The sequence below is a fragment of the Chaetodon trifascialis genome, chromosome 13 (assembly GCF_039877785.1).
Source record: "Chaetodon trifascialis isolate fChaTrf1 chromosome 13, fChaTrf1.hap1, whole genome shotgun sequence".
NCBI classification, from domain to species: domain Eukaryota; kingdom Metazoa; phylum Chordata; class Actinopteri; order Chaetodontiformes; family Chaetodontidae; genus Chaetodon; species Chaetodon trifascialis.
The window spans coordinates 25,478,454-25,492,500 of record NC_092068.1 but is presented as its reverse complement, the minus strand read 5'-3'; the positions used below and the strand labels follow the sequence as shown (position 1 = coordinate 25,492,500).

The following is a 14,047-nucleotide window of genomic DNA, read 5'->3' as shown; positions in this document are numbered from 1 at the left end:
TGCGCTCTGGTCTCCACAATCCTCTTTGCCTTGGTTTGGTTTGTCTCGGCCTGGCTCAGGTCAGGTCAGTTTGAAGCTGCGAGAGGAGACCGGAAACAGTGTTCAGATAGAAGAGGAGGAGGAGGAGAAGAAGAGGAGGAGGAGGAGGAGGAGGAGGAAGAGGCCCATGGCGGCATCTGAAAACCTTCCAGAGAAAATCAAAGTGACAGAAACACAAAAGAGCAGAAGAAGAATACAAACAGTCTGCATCAATCACTGCAGACAGGAACCACCTGTGTGTGTGTGTGTGTGTGTGTGTGTGTGTGTGTGTGTGTGTGTGTGTGTGTGTGTGTGTGTGTGTGTGTGTGTGTGTGTGTGTGTGTGTGTGTGTGTGTGTGTGTGTTACAGACCAGCTGATTCTGGATCTCTGTGGTAAAACAGCTCAAAGTGAAACTGGAGTGGATGCTGCTTGAACTGCACACTAATGTATCCCACAATGCCTCATTCCTGTGAGACTTCCCACACTGCACCGGGAGGTGAGAAGAACGCAGGGTCAGAGGTCAATGAGCTGCTGAGGGGTGGAGCTTGTTTTTTCTGCAGTTATCAAACAGTTCTGGGATTGATCTAGAAAACCGGGTGGAAAACTCGACTCGCCGTGTCTGATCTCATCTCCACCTGGTTCTAACACGTGATCTGGATCCATCACATGGGACCGCTGGCCTTTGCATTTACACCTGGTGTTAATCAGCGCTGCGCTGTGATTGGACGCCGGTCTGCAAACGAGAGTTGGCTGATTGTTTGTGAAGAGAATCCAAAGTTCACCTGATCTTTAAGAGATATGCAGACACAGATCGTATGTTCATAGCAGACGGAAACATGGGTCACTTTTTCCTCCTCTGTCTCTCTCTCTCTCTCTCTCTCGCTTGCCCTCTCTCTGTCACTCGCCCTCTCTCTCTCTCTCTCTCTCTCTCTCTCTCTCTCTCTCTCTCTCTCTCTCTTGCTTGCCCTCTCTCTGTCACTCGCCCTCTCTCTCTCTCTCTCTCTCTCTCTCGCTCGCCCTCTCTCTCTCTCTCAGTCAGCTCTGTAAGTGTGATCTCATCCCCTCCGACTGCTGACACATTCCTCTGCTTTCAGCCTTTTATTCCCTCACTCTTTTGTCATCTGTGTGTGTGCGTGTGTGCGCATGTGTGTGTGTGTTTGCGTGCGTGCGTGCGTGTGTGTGTGTGTGTGTGTGTGTGTGTTTGTGTGTGTGTTGGATATTCTCTCACATGACGGAGCAGAGAGGCCCCGGAAACTGACTGAATGGTTTTATCTCATCCAGACCTGGATAGAGTCTGCTGTGTGTGTGTGTGTGTGTGTGTGTGTGTGTGTGTGTGTGTGTGTGTGTGTGTGTGTGTGTGTGTGTGTGTGTGTGTGTGTGTGTGTGTGTGTGTGTGTGTGTGTGTGTGTGTGTGTGTGTGTGTGTGTCCTTCACTAAGCCTTCATTCCTGCTTCAGTCTATAATCTGGGGATTTAACTTTTCACGTCTTCGGTCTTCATCTTTTGGTTCTTCCTCTTTTTCAGGCCACAGCGTCTGTTAGCTTCCCTCAAAGGATAGACTCAGTGCAGTATTGATCGGGTATTGATCCTCTCAGATATTTCACACACCACTGATCAGTTTTTGAGGAGCACTGCAGTGTTTCAACACCCACACTTAACCCATAAGTCAACAGGCTGTGGTTGCATCACGTTGCAGCTGTGATGCGTCTGGTGGAGCCAATGGCGTCCGTTCCTGACGATGTTTGTGATTCCAGCAGGAGCACGGCGGCGCGTTTCAGAGGTGAACTGCACGTGTGTTTTTAACGAAAGCTGCATCACGTCAAGCAGATCGAGCCAGGCAGGAAGTGAGACACAGGAGCGTCTCTGAGCGCAGTTGAAACGTGTGTGAAACTGCTTCATCACTGTGTCAGAGAAGCTTTTATTTTGGAGCTCCAGAGCTGAGACTTCCATCTTTGATTGATCGGAGCTGTGCGTGCGGTCAGCGCGTCCTCGCCGGCTCGTGTTTGTCGTGATGATGCAGCTGTGGACTGTGTTTCCGGCCTCTGCGTCGCTGTTCGTCCTCTGATGGAAGGACAGCAGAGCCCAGAGAGCTGCAGGACATCAGGCAGCATGTCGGCCACCAGTGCCATGACAAACAGGAAGTTATCTTATTTAGAGCACCTGAGAGCTTTCACAGAGTTGGTTTTATTCAATCTGAAGCCGAGGATGGTCGAGCTTTTTCTCTTTTAAAGGAGAAATTTGGTCTGACGCTATCAACGCTGATCTGCAGGTGGCGCTGACGTGCCGACAGCAAGCACACAAAGATGAATGTAAACAAAGCAGGTTTAACGAGGAGGGAAATGAATGAGTTTCTGCTTTGATATTTGACACACTGAGCTGCTCTCTGATTCATTGTTCAGTTTGTTCTCGTCTTTGTGTCTCTTGGAAATCACTTTAAAATCTCTGCGTCTGTGCAGGATGTAGTTTGTTCTACTCAGCAGCAGTAGTGGTAGTAGTAGAGGCAGCACATTACCTCTTCTTTTACTGCAGAAGCGTAAATCCTTTTCATTTCCCAGTTTTTCCTTCACACAGGAAGCGTTTCGCTGCCTGAATGTTGTCCGTCTGTGTCAGAGTCAGTCTGTTCTGTTGTTCTGGGCCTTACAGGTTAAACCCCTGCAGCGTCCTCTCCACCTGCTGACCTTTGACCCCTGTGGTTCGATGTTCTCTACATAAAGACTGAAGTTGAAAGGCGTGCGGAGGCGCAGAGGGAGTGACGGAGGGATGACAGATAATAATCTCTGCTGTGGCAGCACAGTGAGTTTATTTCAGGAGGATGTTTGTGGACAGAGTTTGTCACAAAGAGGAAAAAACACGAAGCTCTGAACGTTTTCTGCTCTTAATGTGGAAGTTTAACAGTTAGCAGCACTGAGCTAAGAAACGTCTTAAAGTCTGAGTTTTTCTTCTTCTGTGATGCTCGAAGAGGAGGAAACAAACAGGAAAGCAGAGTGGGCCTTTGTGTGTGCGTGTGTGTGTGTGTTTGTGTTTTTGGTCCATCGGTCCATTGATTTATCAGCGTCACCATGGCAACCACTAAATGCATTAGCAGTTAACCTTCTCAGATAACCTAATTAGAGAGCAGAGAGGCTGACGTGCTGTCGGCCTCCTTGGGCTGTCAGAGAAGATGTGCTGGACGTCTGGAGTGAACAGGAAGCGAAGCAACGTCAGACAAAGTGTGTAAAAACCTAAAAGTGGCTGCTGATGCCTCGGCTCGCTGCTGTAATTACACAGGAAGCGCCTGCGCTCGGCGGGCTGCTGCGTCTCTTTGTGATTGGCCCACAGACGCTTTCGTGTGTCACTTTGCCTTTGTCATAACGAAGCTGATGCAGGAGGATAATAACACGTCTGTCTGCGCACTGTCAGAGCTCAGAGGATTCAGCATGAGGGAGAACACTGCCGGAGCTCCAGCTGGAGTCTGATTGGTTAATCCTCTGATATTAAAGGCGTGCTGGTTCTGCTGAGGTGCGTCTGAGCCCGACTTCATGTGTGTTAACTCCTTATCCACCTGCCTTCTTGAGCTAATGTTGCTAATGTGGCTAACATGACGACGGACCCATCTGATTGGCTCAGATGCTTCTGCTTCTTACAGAAACGGTGGTGTTACGTCAGTTTGGTGGACGGTCTCTGTCCGTCTCCACGTTCTGGGTTTATTGCTCCATTCACTGCTTTTTTTTAGCTTGTTTGATGCTGTTTTACACGTCTTACATGTTTGAGGAACTGGGTGGAGCTGAGGTTTGACCATTAAGCAGCTAAACTCTGCTGAACCTGTCGACTGTTGACTTTTCTGCAGGCCGAGCTTTCAAGCAGCGTCGTGGTTCGTGGTGTCAGAGCGAATCACAGTCAGCAGAGAGCACATTAAAAACACTGAGTCTGTCAGAATACACAGTATCATATATGATGTTTATAGATTAGCATCGCATGGCAGCGACAAAATACAGCAAGCAATAAATAAAGCAGTGAACAGGGTTCAAACATTCAGGAGGCAAATCCAACAATTTAAATAATACAGAAAGAAATATCCGACAATAACACAAAAATATTATGTCAACAGTAAGACAGATAAGACCGAGTGTTGGAGAGGGTTGAGAAGTGATTTAAACCAGAAAAAAGAAAAATCTAAATCTAAATCATGCAAGCTGACTTAAAATAAAAGACCTCCATCTGGTGGCCATTAGAGGAACTGCAGCTGAGCTCGCTTCACCTCTGCTGGCTTCCTGAGGGTTTCTAATGATCTCGGTTTCAGTGTTCTGCTCGGTGCACTTTGTTCATACCTGAATCCACCAGGAGGAAGATCATCGCCAGCAGAAACAAACGCAGAGGTCGTGTTGGTGAAAGCAGGCGTTTTTTCTGTGTTTGTCGTGGTTGTTCAGGGTCTGTCGCTTCACGTCCTCATAAACTGTACAAAGAGAGAGCCATCAGCACTCTCAGACTGTGACAGGACGGGTTGTGTCTTTACGGACGTTGTGGACGTCTTTATTCTCCGTGAGTTGGTCTCGCTGCGGAGATGAGATGAAGGGAGCAGGACATGCTGAACGTATCTGCAGCCTGTGCTCTTTCACATTCACTTGCAGGAGAAGTGTTTTTCTGATGAAAATGTGTTGATCGCCAGCCTCTGCAGTGCGGCACAGCGGCAGCAGGGACAGATCCAGCATCTGCTCTGCCTCTTCCTTCCTGTCCCTGTCCTCCTCAGACCTGTGCTGCCTCCGGCGTTGGACGGCGGCGCTCTGAGCTGCGGCCCGCCGACGCCGAGCTGCTGCGTTTGATGCTGTTTCGGTTTGATGGTGTCGGGTCAGATAACTGCTGCTGGCCTACATGGCTCTGTGTGGCCTACATAACACTGCAGAGAGGAGGCTGTGATGGATGACTCCTCGCCCGACACACACTCGCATGGCCTAAATATACACACACACACACCTGTGTGCGTTTCTTTAAAGCAGACTCCACTGAAGGTTGAGCTGACCTTGGGCAGAAGTGGGTGTCACGCAGTCGTTCTGTTGGTCTGATGACGCTGCAACAAACGAGCCTGTTCGGGACCCGGAGCTGGTTCGACTCCAGCGGTCGACCTGGCCTGAGTGTCCTTGAGCAAAGCGCTGAACTTCAACCTGCTGCTCACACATGCATGAGAGGAAAGAAGTGTCAAAGTCAGGGCGATAAGGACGTAAAGTGGTTAGAAACGGTTCTGCAGAGCTTGTGTGTTATAGATCAGGAGAGGCAACATGACGACAAAATAAAACTGGCTACATGACTCGACCTCTTCGCTCTGTTAACGATGTGAGAGGACATAAAAGAAAGAATAAAACATAAAAAACGGATGTGTTTATTGACTCCAAACAGGAGTGAAAATGAGGTTCAGACCAGTCACCTGCTCCATGATGTGATTCATTCTCACAGGTAGATGAGGGGTAGCATTTATTTGGCAGAAAACCCAAAGTATATGATAAAAGTACAACAGTCAGTGTACTGCGGGGCCGTCGATGAAGTACATTTACACACAGCAGCAGCAGAGGAGGTTTTCCTGTAGCAACAGACCAGCTGAGCTTAGCTGCAGTATGAAGTGTGGAGCTAACGTTAGCTCTGGCTATGAGAGACGCCACAGGAAGCTACATGAAAAAACAGTTTCCACATCCAAACCTGCTGCTCTGGATGTTTAACTGGCTTCAAATGAGGCTGAACGTTCACAGTTTATCTGGCTGTCCCTCAGTACTAAACAGGCCTCCTGCCTGTGGGGCTAATGTAGATGCTAATCGCCACATTAGCTGCAGAACATACTGACGCCAAACTCAACAAGCTAACCGGCTAAATACACAGTAAAGCGACATAAAAATGTCAAAACTCACAGGTTCATGTTGAAGGTGGTATTGATCCATCGTTGAGCTTCAGGTTTGAAGTGAATCCTGATTTTTTTTTTTTTACCCTCAAATCAGTCTGAAGTAAAATGGTTAGCGCACACGTAACGTTATAACTGTTAGCCTGATGTTGTTGTAGCTATTAGCCTGATGTTGTTGTAGCTGTTAGCCTGATGTTGTTGTAACTGTTAGCCTGATGTTGTTGTAGCTATTAGCCTGATGTTGTTGTAGCTGTTAGCCTGATGTTGTTGTAACTGTTAGCCTGATGTTGTTGTAGCTGTTAGCCTGATGTTGTTGTAGCTGTTAGCCTGATGTTGTTGTAACTGTTAGCCTGATGTTGTTGTAGCTGTTAGCCTGATGTTGTTGTAGCTGTTAGCCTGATGTTGTTCTAACTGTTAGCCTGATGTTGTTGTAGCTGTTAGCCTGATGTTGTTGTAGCTGTTAGCCTGATGTTGTTGTAACTGTTAGCCTGATGTTGTTGTAGCTGTTAGCCTGATGTTGTTGTAGCTGTTAGCCTGATGTTGTTGTAGCTGTTAGCCTGATGTTGTTATAACTGTTAGCCTGATGTTGTTGTAGCTGTTAGCCTGATGTTGTTGTAACTGTTAGCCTGATGTTGTTGTAGCTGTTAGCCTGATGTTGTTGTAGCTGTTAGCCTGATGTTGTTGTAGCTGTTAGCCTGATGTTGTTATAACTGTTAGCCTGATGTTGTTGTAGCTGTTAGCCTGATGTTGTTATAACTGTTAGCCTGATGTTGTTGTAGCTGTTAGCCTGATGTTGTTGTAGCTGTTAGCCTGATGTTGTTGTGAGTTGCTTCCATCAAGTTAAACCACTGGGTCTCCTCTTCCTCAGGTGATTTGGAGTCTATTGCTCTTTATGTTTCCTTCACACCTTTCTGAGTTGGTGTTATCATGAGGAACAGTTCTGTCAGTACGTGCGTAGCCTCTACCTGCTTGTTAGCACAGCCATTATTTTTATTTTTCACGTGCGAAAGCTTCCATCACAGTAATGACGGTATTGCAAAATCCATTTTGTGGCACCGCTAACTACGATGAAACTAGAAGACCACCTACCTGACCTTTGGAAGGCGTGTCAGCTGACACGGATGATATATTGATGTTGTCACACCTGCACAGACAGACGCAGGTGAAGAGTTTGCTCACAGACAGGTGAAACGATCCGTCTGAAGACACTAAAATGAGAATTTTCTGCTGCTAATTTCACGGCTGTGTTCTAATGAAAAGCTCGTCAGGAAGCAGATGAACGCAGTACCAGCTTTAGATCCTCTTTTGAAAATGTCCGTGAGGCTTTCTAAACCTGAAACCTTTCTGAGGCCTCGGGAACCCACCTGCTCGTCTTCTTTATCCGTGACCCTTCAGAGGCACGCAGAGCTTTTTATTTGAATAAGAGCTGCAGGGTTTCATGTGGAAGCCATTGTCTGGAGTGTGTGTGTGTGTGTGTGTGTGTGTGTGTGTGTGTGTGTGTGTGTGTGTGTGTGTGTGTCTGTGTGTCTGTGTGTCTGTGTGTGTCTGTGTGTGTGTGCGTGTGTGTGTGTGTGCGCGCGCAGGCGGCTTGGCCTGTGTGGGAGTTTGAACGCTGCTCTGGACTCTGCTGGGTTTCCATGGTGTCGCCATGGCGAACAATTGATGCTTGAAAGGTAAATTGTCAGAACGACTGAACACACGGAGAGCTGACGACAAGACGCTGAGATCCGTCTGTTTTTCCGTCTGTACGTCACCTCCTGCAGCTCACAGAGTCACCTGAGTGAAGATGACTCCTCCTCCTCCTCCTCCTCCTCCTCCTCCTCCTCCTCCTCCTCCTCCTTTCAGATGGAAGTCTTGTACTTGTCAAAAGGAAACGTGAATTTGGATTGTTTTCATGAGCAGGAGGCGGCACTGATGCTTAACTCTTAAATCTCTGCACCAACTTCTTCAATGTGTTCGAAGTTTTCCCTCCATTCGTCTTTCTTTGTTCTTCATCCTGCATCATCAGCGTTTCGTGAACCTTAAAGTCCATCAGAGCAGACTCCAGAGAGACGGCAGGCTGCTGCTGAACAGGTGACAGTTACCTGCAGTGACTCTGAGTACTGAGTGCTGAGTACTAAAGTAATTAAATTATTTTTAGCACTTTGTTTCTCAGAGTCGTGACAGGCTGAAGGGACAGTTGTGTTTCTGTTGTTTTCACACTCTGACTGACCTGAAACGCGCTGTGAAGGGATTTATTCCATTTCTTGGTGTTTCAGTTCTTCTTCACTGGAGAGAAACTCGTCTTCTTTGTTCGCGTCTCAGTTTTCCGCTGCAGCGTCTCTTCAGTTCTTCTGTAATTCGGCTTCGCTGTCAGTGAAGTTTTTCTTCGTCCTGAAGCTCCAGCAGAGACTCTTTGTGCCGCTGTCGGCGGCTTGACGAGTGGGCTCCGACACAATGCATGCTGGGACAGCGGTAGCCATGGAGATCTGTGGTTTTGACTTGATAATGTCCGTCTTTCGCTGCAGACTCACAGAGAGAGAAAACATAACAGATAATAAAGAAATGAGAGGAGACGAGCCGACGCTGCAGCCAGACTCTGCTCAGTGTCGTCACGTTAGGACGAATCAGATCCGTCCATCAGTGTTTGGACTCTGAAATGTCCGCCAGTGTGTCCCAGAGCCAAGGTGACGTCCTCAGATGTTTGTCTGGAAGACGTTCAGTTTACGGTCTGTTAGAGGAGCAAAGAACCAAAAAATATCCACGTTAAAGAAGCTGGAATCAGAATTTTGACTGTTTTCCTGAAAAAGTTACTCACGCTGATGAATCGATTATTAAATAATAATAATAATAATAATAATAATAATAAACTTTATTTGTTTTGTGCCTTTCATGCAGGAATTGCAGCTCAAAGTGCTTTAAAAGAAAGAAATGACAGTGAATGCTTCACGCAGAAAAACAGATAAAAATGGATTAAAATAATAAGATGGAGAAAGAAAACACTTGATAACGATTGTAAAAGTAAGATAGAATAAGATCTGAAATCTAATTTGCTGCTAACTGCAAATAATTGCCAATGAATTGATAGTTGACAGCTGATCGATTGATCATTGCAACAAATAATGTTTCACTTCAGTTTTACAGACAATGCTGGACTATAATACCTGTTTGTGTACTAATACTGTAGTTCCTGTACTTCCATGTCTTCCATGTTGATCAGCAGCTGTTAGCTTTAGCTTCAGTCTGTTAGCATTAGCTTACACCAGCTAGCTGTAGCTGATGAAACCTGTTAGCGACAGTTGGTCGTGGTCGTCTAGAAATGAGGTCTTTTTTTTAACTTCTGTGTGAAACCATTTCAGAAACGTAAATCTGCGACTGTAGACTGTGAATACTCGGCTCAGAGGATTGACGGGCGAAGCAGGTGAAACTACGGGGGCTGGGAGGGGTCAATTGATCAATGTTAGAGCACTGATTTGTACTGACAGAATAAGAAATGTATGTGGTGAACATGCACTGATGGCCTGAGAGAAGCAGAGTGATGAAGAGGTGTCGCTCTAACAGCCTTCATCGGGGGTGGGGGGGTGGGGGGGGGCAGCTTTAAGAGCAGCTGATTATAGTGGAGGATGCTGGGAGGTGGGAGGAGGACGTGGGCGAGAGAAAAGCTCCATGTGACGGTGAAAAGAAACAGAACAGGAAACCAGAAAATCTGACAGCGCTGCAGATAATCATCATTTAATCTCCTGATTGCTTTTTAATTAATCATTTTATCAATGAAGTGTCTGTTTTTATTTCCCAGAAGCCAACAGGATTTACTCCATTGACTGTTTCACCCGACGATCTGAAGCGAAACGATATTCGGTTCAGAGAAAAGCAGCAGATCATCGGACTCGCTTCAGATTAATGGACGGTTTCTAAACGTCGCTGCTTGATGGCTGAACGTCCTGAGAGACACTTTCTCTCCTCAGATCGTCCATCATCCTGCCGTCTCTCTATTTCTGTCCTTCCTGTTTTCATCCAGCACCATCACTCTCTCTCCTCCCTTATCTCTCCGTCCTCTCTATAAATATCTCTCTTCTTCTGGCTTTACCACACAGACACAGTAACCAGTCGTTTCCCTCTCTCTCTCTCTCTCTCTCTCTCTCTCTCTCTCTCTCTCTCTCCTCCTGTACCTGCTCTCTGCATGCTCTCTCGCCCGTCGCACCGTCTGTACATGACACCAGACTTCAGGTCGGCGTCTCGTCGGTCTGTCTCTGGGCGTTTGCGGACTTTGACTCTGCTGCATCAATCAGTCGACCAACAGAAAGTATCGATCAATATTTTCTATCAGAGATCTCTGAGCTTTGGGTTGATTTGAGTGTAAAAATGTTAATTATTTATGTTGTTTTGGAGTCTGTATGTTGTTTTTATGGCCTGTATTTGTCTACAGTTTGGCAAAGTTTGACCTTTGACAGCATGGATTGGCTATTAGCACTTCCTGTTCCATGAAGTCATGCTGAATCTGGAAATATGTGTGTCGGCCCGTGTGTTCTGATTGGCTGATGACCTGTGACCCGTCACCTCACATGTTCTCATTGGACAAACTGACTGATTAGCCAATAATGAAGATAACCGATCAGTCAGAAACCACAAAGTGTCACAGGAAGAGTCGCTCGTCTCGTCTGCTCTGACACACTTTCCAAAAGCTGTGTGTGTGTGTGTGTGAGTGTATGTGTGTGTGTGTGTGTGTGTGTGTGTGTGTGTGTGTGTGTGTGTGTGTGTGTGTGTGTGTTATCGTCATGACTCCACGGCTGGTGTGTGTGTGTCTGTGTGCTTTATTGCTTCTGAATGAGTGCACATTGTGTTAGCGTCACTCTGGCAACACACACACACACACACACACACACACACACACACACACACATGCTGTCAGGGTCCCAGTTGCAGCGTATTTTTAGCGTAGCAACACAAGCAGCTCCAGCCTGACTGGTTGTTCAGTTGCAAGTGGGTGGCAGCAGACACACACACACACACACACACACACAGAATGTCAGTGTGTATATCTGCATCTCTTTAGAGGACCAGACTTTGGGCTCTGCAGAGGCAGAAGTAATCTGATTGGTCCAGTTAAATCTCTGTGGGTGGAGCTAGAGGATAAACCTGCAGAATAGTGCAGAAATACAGCCTGAATTCACTGCTGTCATACAGACAGCAGCGTCAGCCAATCAGTCAATAGATGTGTTCTGATATTTTCTATCTGGATATTAAGTTTCCTCCTTTTCATACAAACTGATCAATAATTTCTGTCAAAACTACAAATAACTGCTTCGCAATCAAATAATTGAGTAGTCTGCTGATTGTTTTCTCTATTGATATTGATCGATTGATTGTTTGGTTTCTAAAACAATAAAAACTCACATACATTTTCTTTGAGAAGCTGTAACCGTCAGATGTTTGACAAACGATGTGTGACCTGAAGCGTCTGCCTGGTGTTTGTGTCGAGTCATGGTGCGTTTGCTGACCGCGGGATCCAAACAGACTAATGTGCTGAGTCGTGCTGCTGACTCTCTGTTTACCTGCTGATTGTCGGGCTCCTTCAGGGACAGTGAACACAGCGGCTGCTTCATTTCGACTGAATCTACTGTTCACTGATCAGCAGTCAAATTAATCTTTAATAATTATTATTTAGTGGTAATCAATCATCAATCATCATTTTAAGATAACACTGTCGCTCTTTTGAAAAGCTTGTTTGAGCACATTTCTCTTCCACAGTGCATGAAGTAGAAATTAGAAATTAAGCAGCTGAAACACAAACACAGTTCATGTTTCTCCTGCTGTCACCTCTGACGGTGAACGCATCATTAACGCAGTGTGTGTGTAATGAAACGTCAGCTTTTCATTTCATTTTCTACCTTTAATGAGTGTAAATATTAATTAACTGATCATTTCATGTGTTGTGATCATAATGAATTATCGAGGGAGTCTTGTCTGATACCTTTGGACATAATCAGAATAAACTACTCTCCTCTTCACTGCTCATGATATTTAACTATATTTCTAATAGAAACCTTAATGGAGAATTGAATGTGTGGGTTTGGTTCCTGAACGCCTCACAGCTCTGAGGCGTGTGTGTGTGTGTGTGTGTGTGTGTGTGTGTGTGTGTGTGTGTGTGTGTGTGTGTGTGTGTGTGTGTGTGTGTGTGTGTGTGTTTCTCAGCTCTTGCAGTAATGTGTTGTGACCACAGGGAGGCACCATTCTCCCAGTTTAGAGATGAACTGGTGCAGATCAGGAAGAGGCTGTGACACCCTGCAGCCAATCAAAGAGCAGAGTCACGGTCACATGACAGGCTGCTGGTCTGAGGCCTGTTTCCATCGTCCAGCTTCATCTTTTAAAGTGTTTGTGAAACTGCTCTCAAACAGCATGTTGATCTAATAAACACAGATTTAAATCTAAACGTGAATAAATAATTTAAGCAGAAACATTTTCTTGCATTTAAATGAGACAAATTCATGCAGTCATTTATTCATATATAGAAAATTCATGTTTTATTTATCAGATCCCAGAACAGTTACAAAAACAGACATGAAATGTACCAACTAACAGTTTGCATGTTCAGCGTCACGTTCATGAACTCGTGTGAAAACAGAGGAGGACGGTTACTTCCTGTTCTGAACTCTCTGCACGCCGTTCGTCCAGAATCAAACGCCTTCCGTCTCCTCACCAACTCTGTCCTCTCTGTCTCTGCAGGTTGTGGACAAGCGTCTCGGCCTGCTAGTCAGAGCCGGTCTGAGAGAGAGTGTCTGAGGGTCCCGTCGCTAACAGCAGCAGGCAGCAGGTGGCAGGACTCGGAGGCGGCGGCGGCGGGGGCGGAGTCGCGGCGAGGTCAAGATGACGTCGGTAGCGGCGGAGTTCGAACACATGGAGATCCAGCAGCAGTACAGCGATGGCGTCAACAACCGCTGGGACGCCGACGACTGGGACAACGAGAACAGCTCGGCCCGCCTGTTCGAGCGCTCGCGCATCAAAGCCCTCGCAGGTAAGAGGACGGTGCATGATGACTGGAAGTCCGTCAGAGGCGGAGTCTTTGCTTTGGCTTCTTCCTGTTTTTGTGTTTGCTCTGTGGGAGGCTGAAGGGTCTCAGAGTTTGAGTCAACACAGAACAATGAACTCTCTCACTGAACATGAAAATCTGCATTTCTCCTCCTGAACACAGTCAGCTGTTTGCCGGCTGCACTTCGCTTCCACTGGTGACGGTGAACTTGTTTTCAAGCCTCCACAGTCTGAAACATTTAATGGCTGCAGCCTTCACACCTGCTAACAATCAGGAGTGCTAACGAGGCTCATTAACGAGCCTCAGTTAAACGCCTCCGGCCCATTTTACGCTCCTCGTTTCAAATGTTTCGTATCCAGATGAGATTTAAGAGGCTTTCGTTTACACTCGCCCAGATGTCTGCGGCTCTGCTGGTCACAGATCTGATCACAGATCTGTTTTCTGGGCTTCGCGTGAATCAGTCGTCCTGCAGTCCAGAAGGTGGAGCTGTTTGCTACCTGACAAAAACACCAGAAGAAGAAGAACTTCTGACTTTTAGCTATTTAGTTAACAGTTTAGCTAACATTAGCTAAGGACAGCAGAAATGACTGCAGCTGTTTGTTCCTTTAATATCGAGATAAACGGCTCATTTCAGTAAACACACCCTCCTTCATTAGGATGGTGCAGTCTGTGTCTGGGCCAATCAGGAGCCAGTATTCAGACATGTGACACCTGGTAAATTGCAGTGAGATAATTGAACTTTAACTTTAATGACATTATTAGCTTGTTTAAAATTTTAACAAAAAGTCTGTGAATGAATCAGATTCACTGTTTAATCACATTAAAGCAGGATGACAACAACAACATGAATAATAATCAATTCAGCTTTGATCAATCATCTGTGTCTCTGTCATGTCAAGTTTAATAATATTTACTCTTTTCAGAGCTCATTCTAAACAGGTTTTTCCCTGTTAGTAATTCTAGTATTCTCATTTCAGCGAGTGTCTGAATGACATCTGATGAGATGGTGCTGTGTGTGTGTGTGTGTGTGTATTTGTGTGTGTTTGTGTGTGTGTTACAGTAACACTACCTCTCTCTCCGCCTGCTGTTTTTACCCTGATGGTCGACTGCTTCACTAGTGTCCCACTTCACTAAATAATTCACACCAGTGTTAAATATGC

The 14,047-nt window shown here is 46.1% G+C and overlaps 1 protein-coding gene across 1 annotated transcript in view; it reads left to right on the top strand.

The window, feature by feature from the left end:
* The window catches only part of LOC139341670 (spectrin beta chain, non-erythrocytic 1), a 92,302-nt gene that overhangs the window by 20,381 nt on the left and 57,874 nt on the right, over positions 1 to 14,047 (top strand). The window contains exon 2 of the mRNA XM_070978295.1: positions 12,584 to 12,872. Coding sequence (XP_070834396.1) covers positions 12,725 to 12,872 — 148 coding nt within the window. The 5' untranslated portion in view covers positions 12,584 to 12,724. The remainder of the gene's footprint in view (positions 1 to 12,583; positions 12,873 to 14,047) is intronic.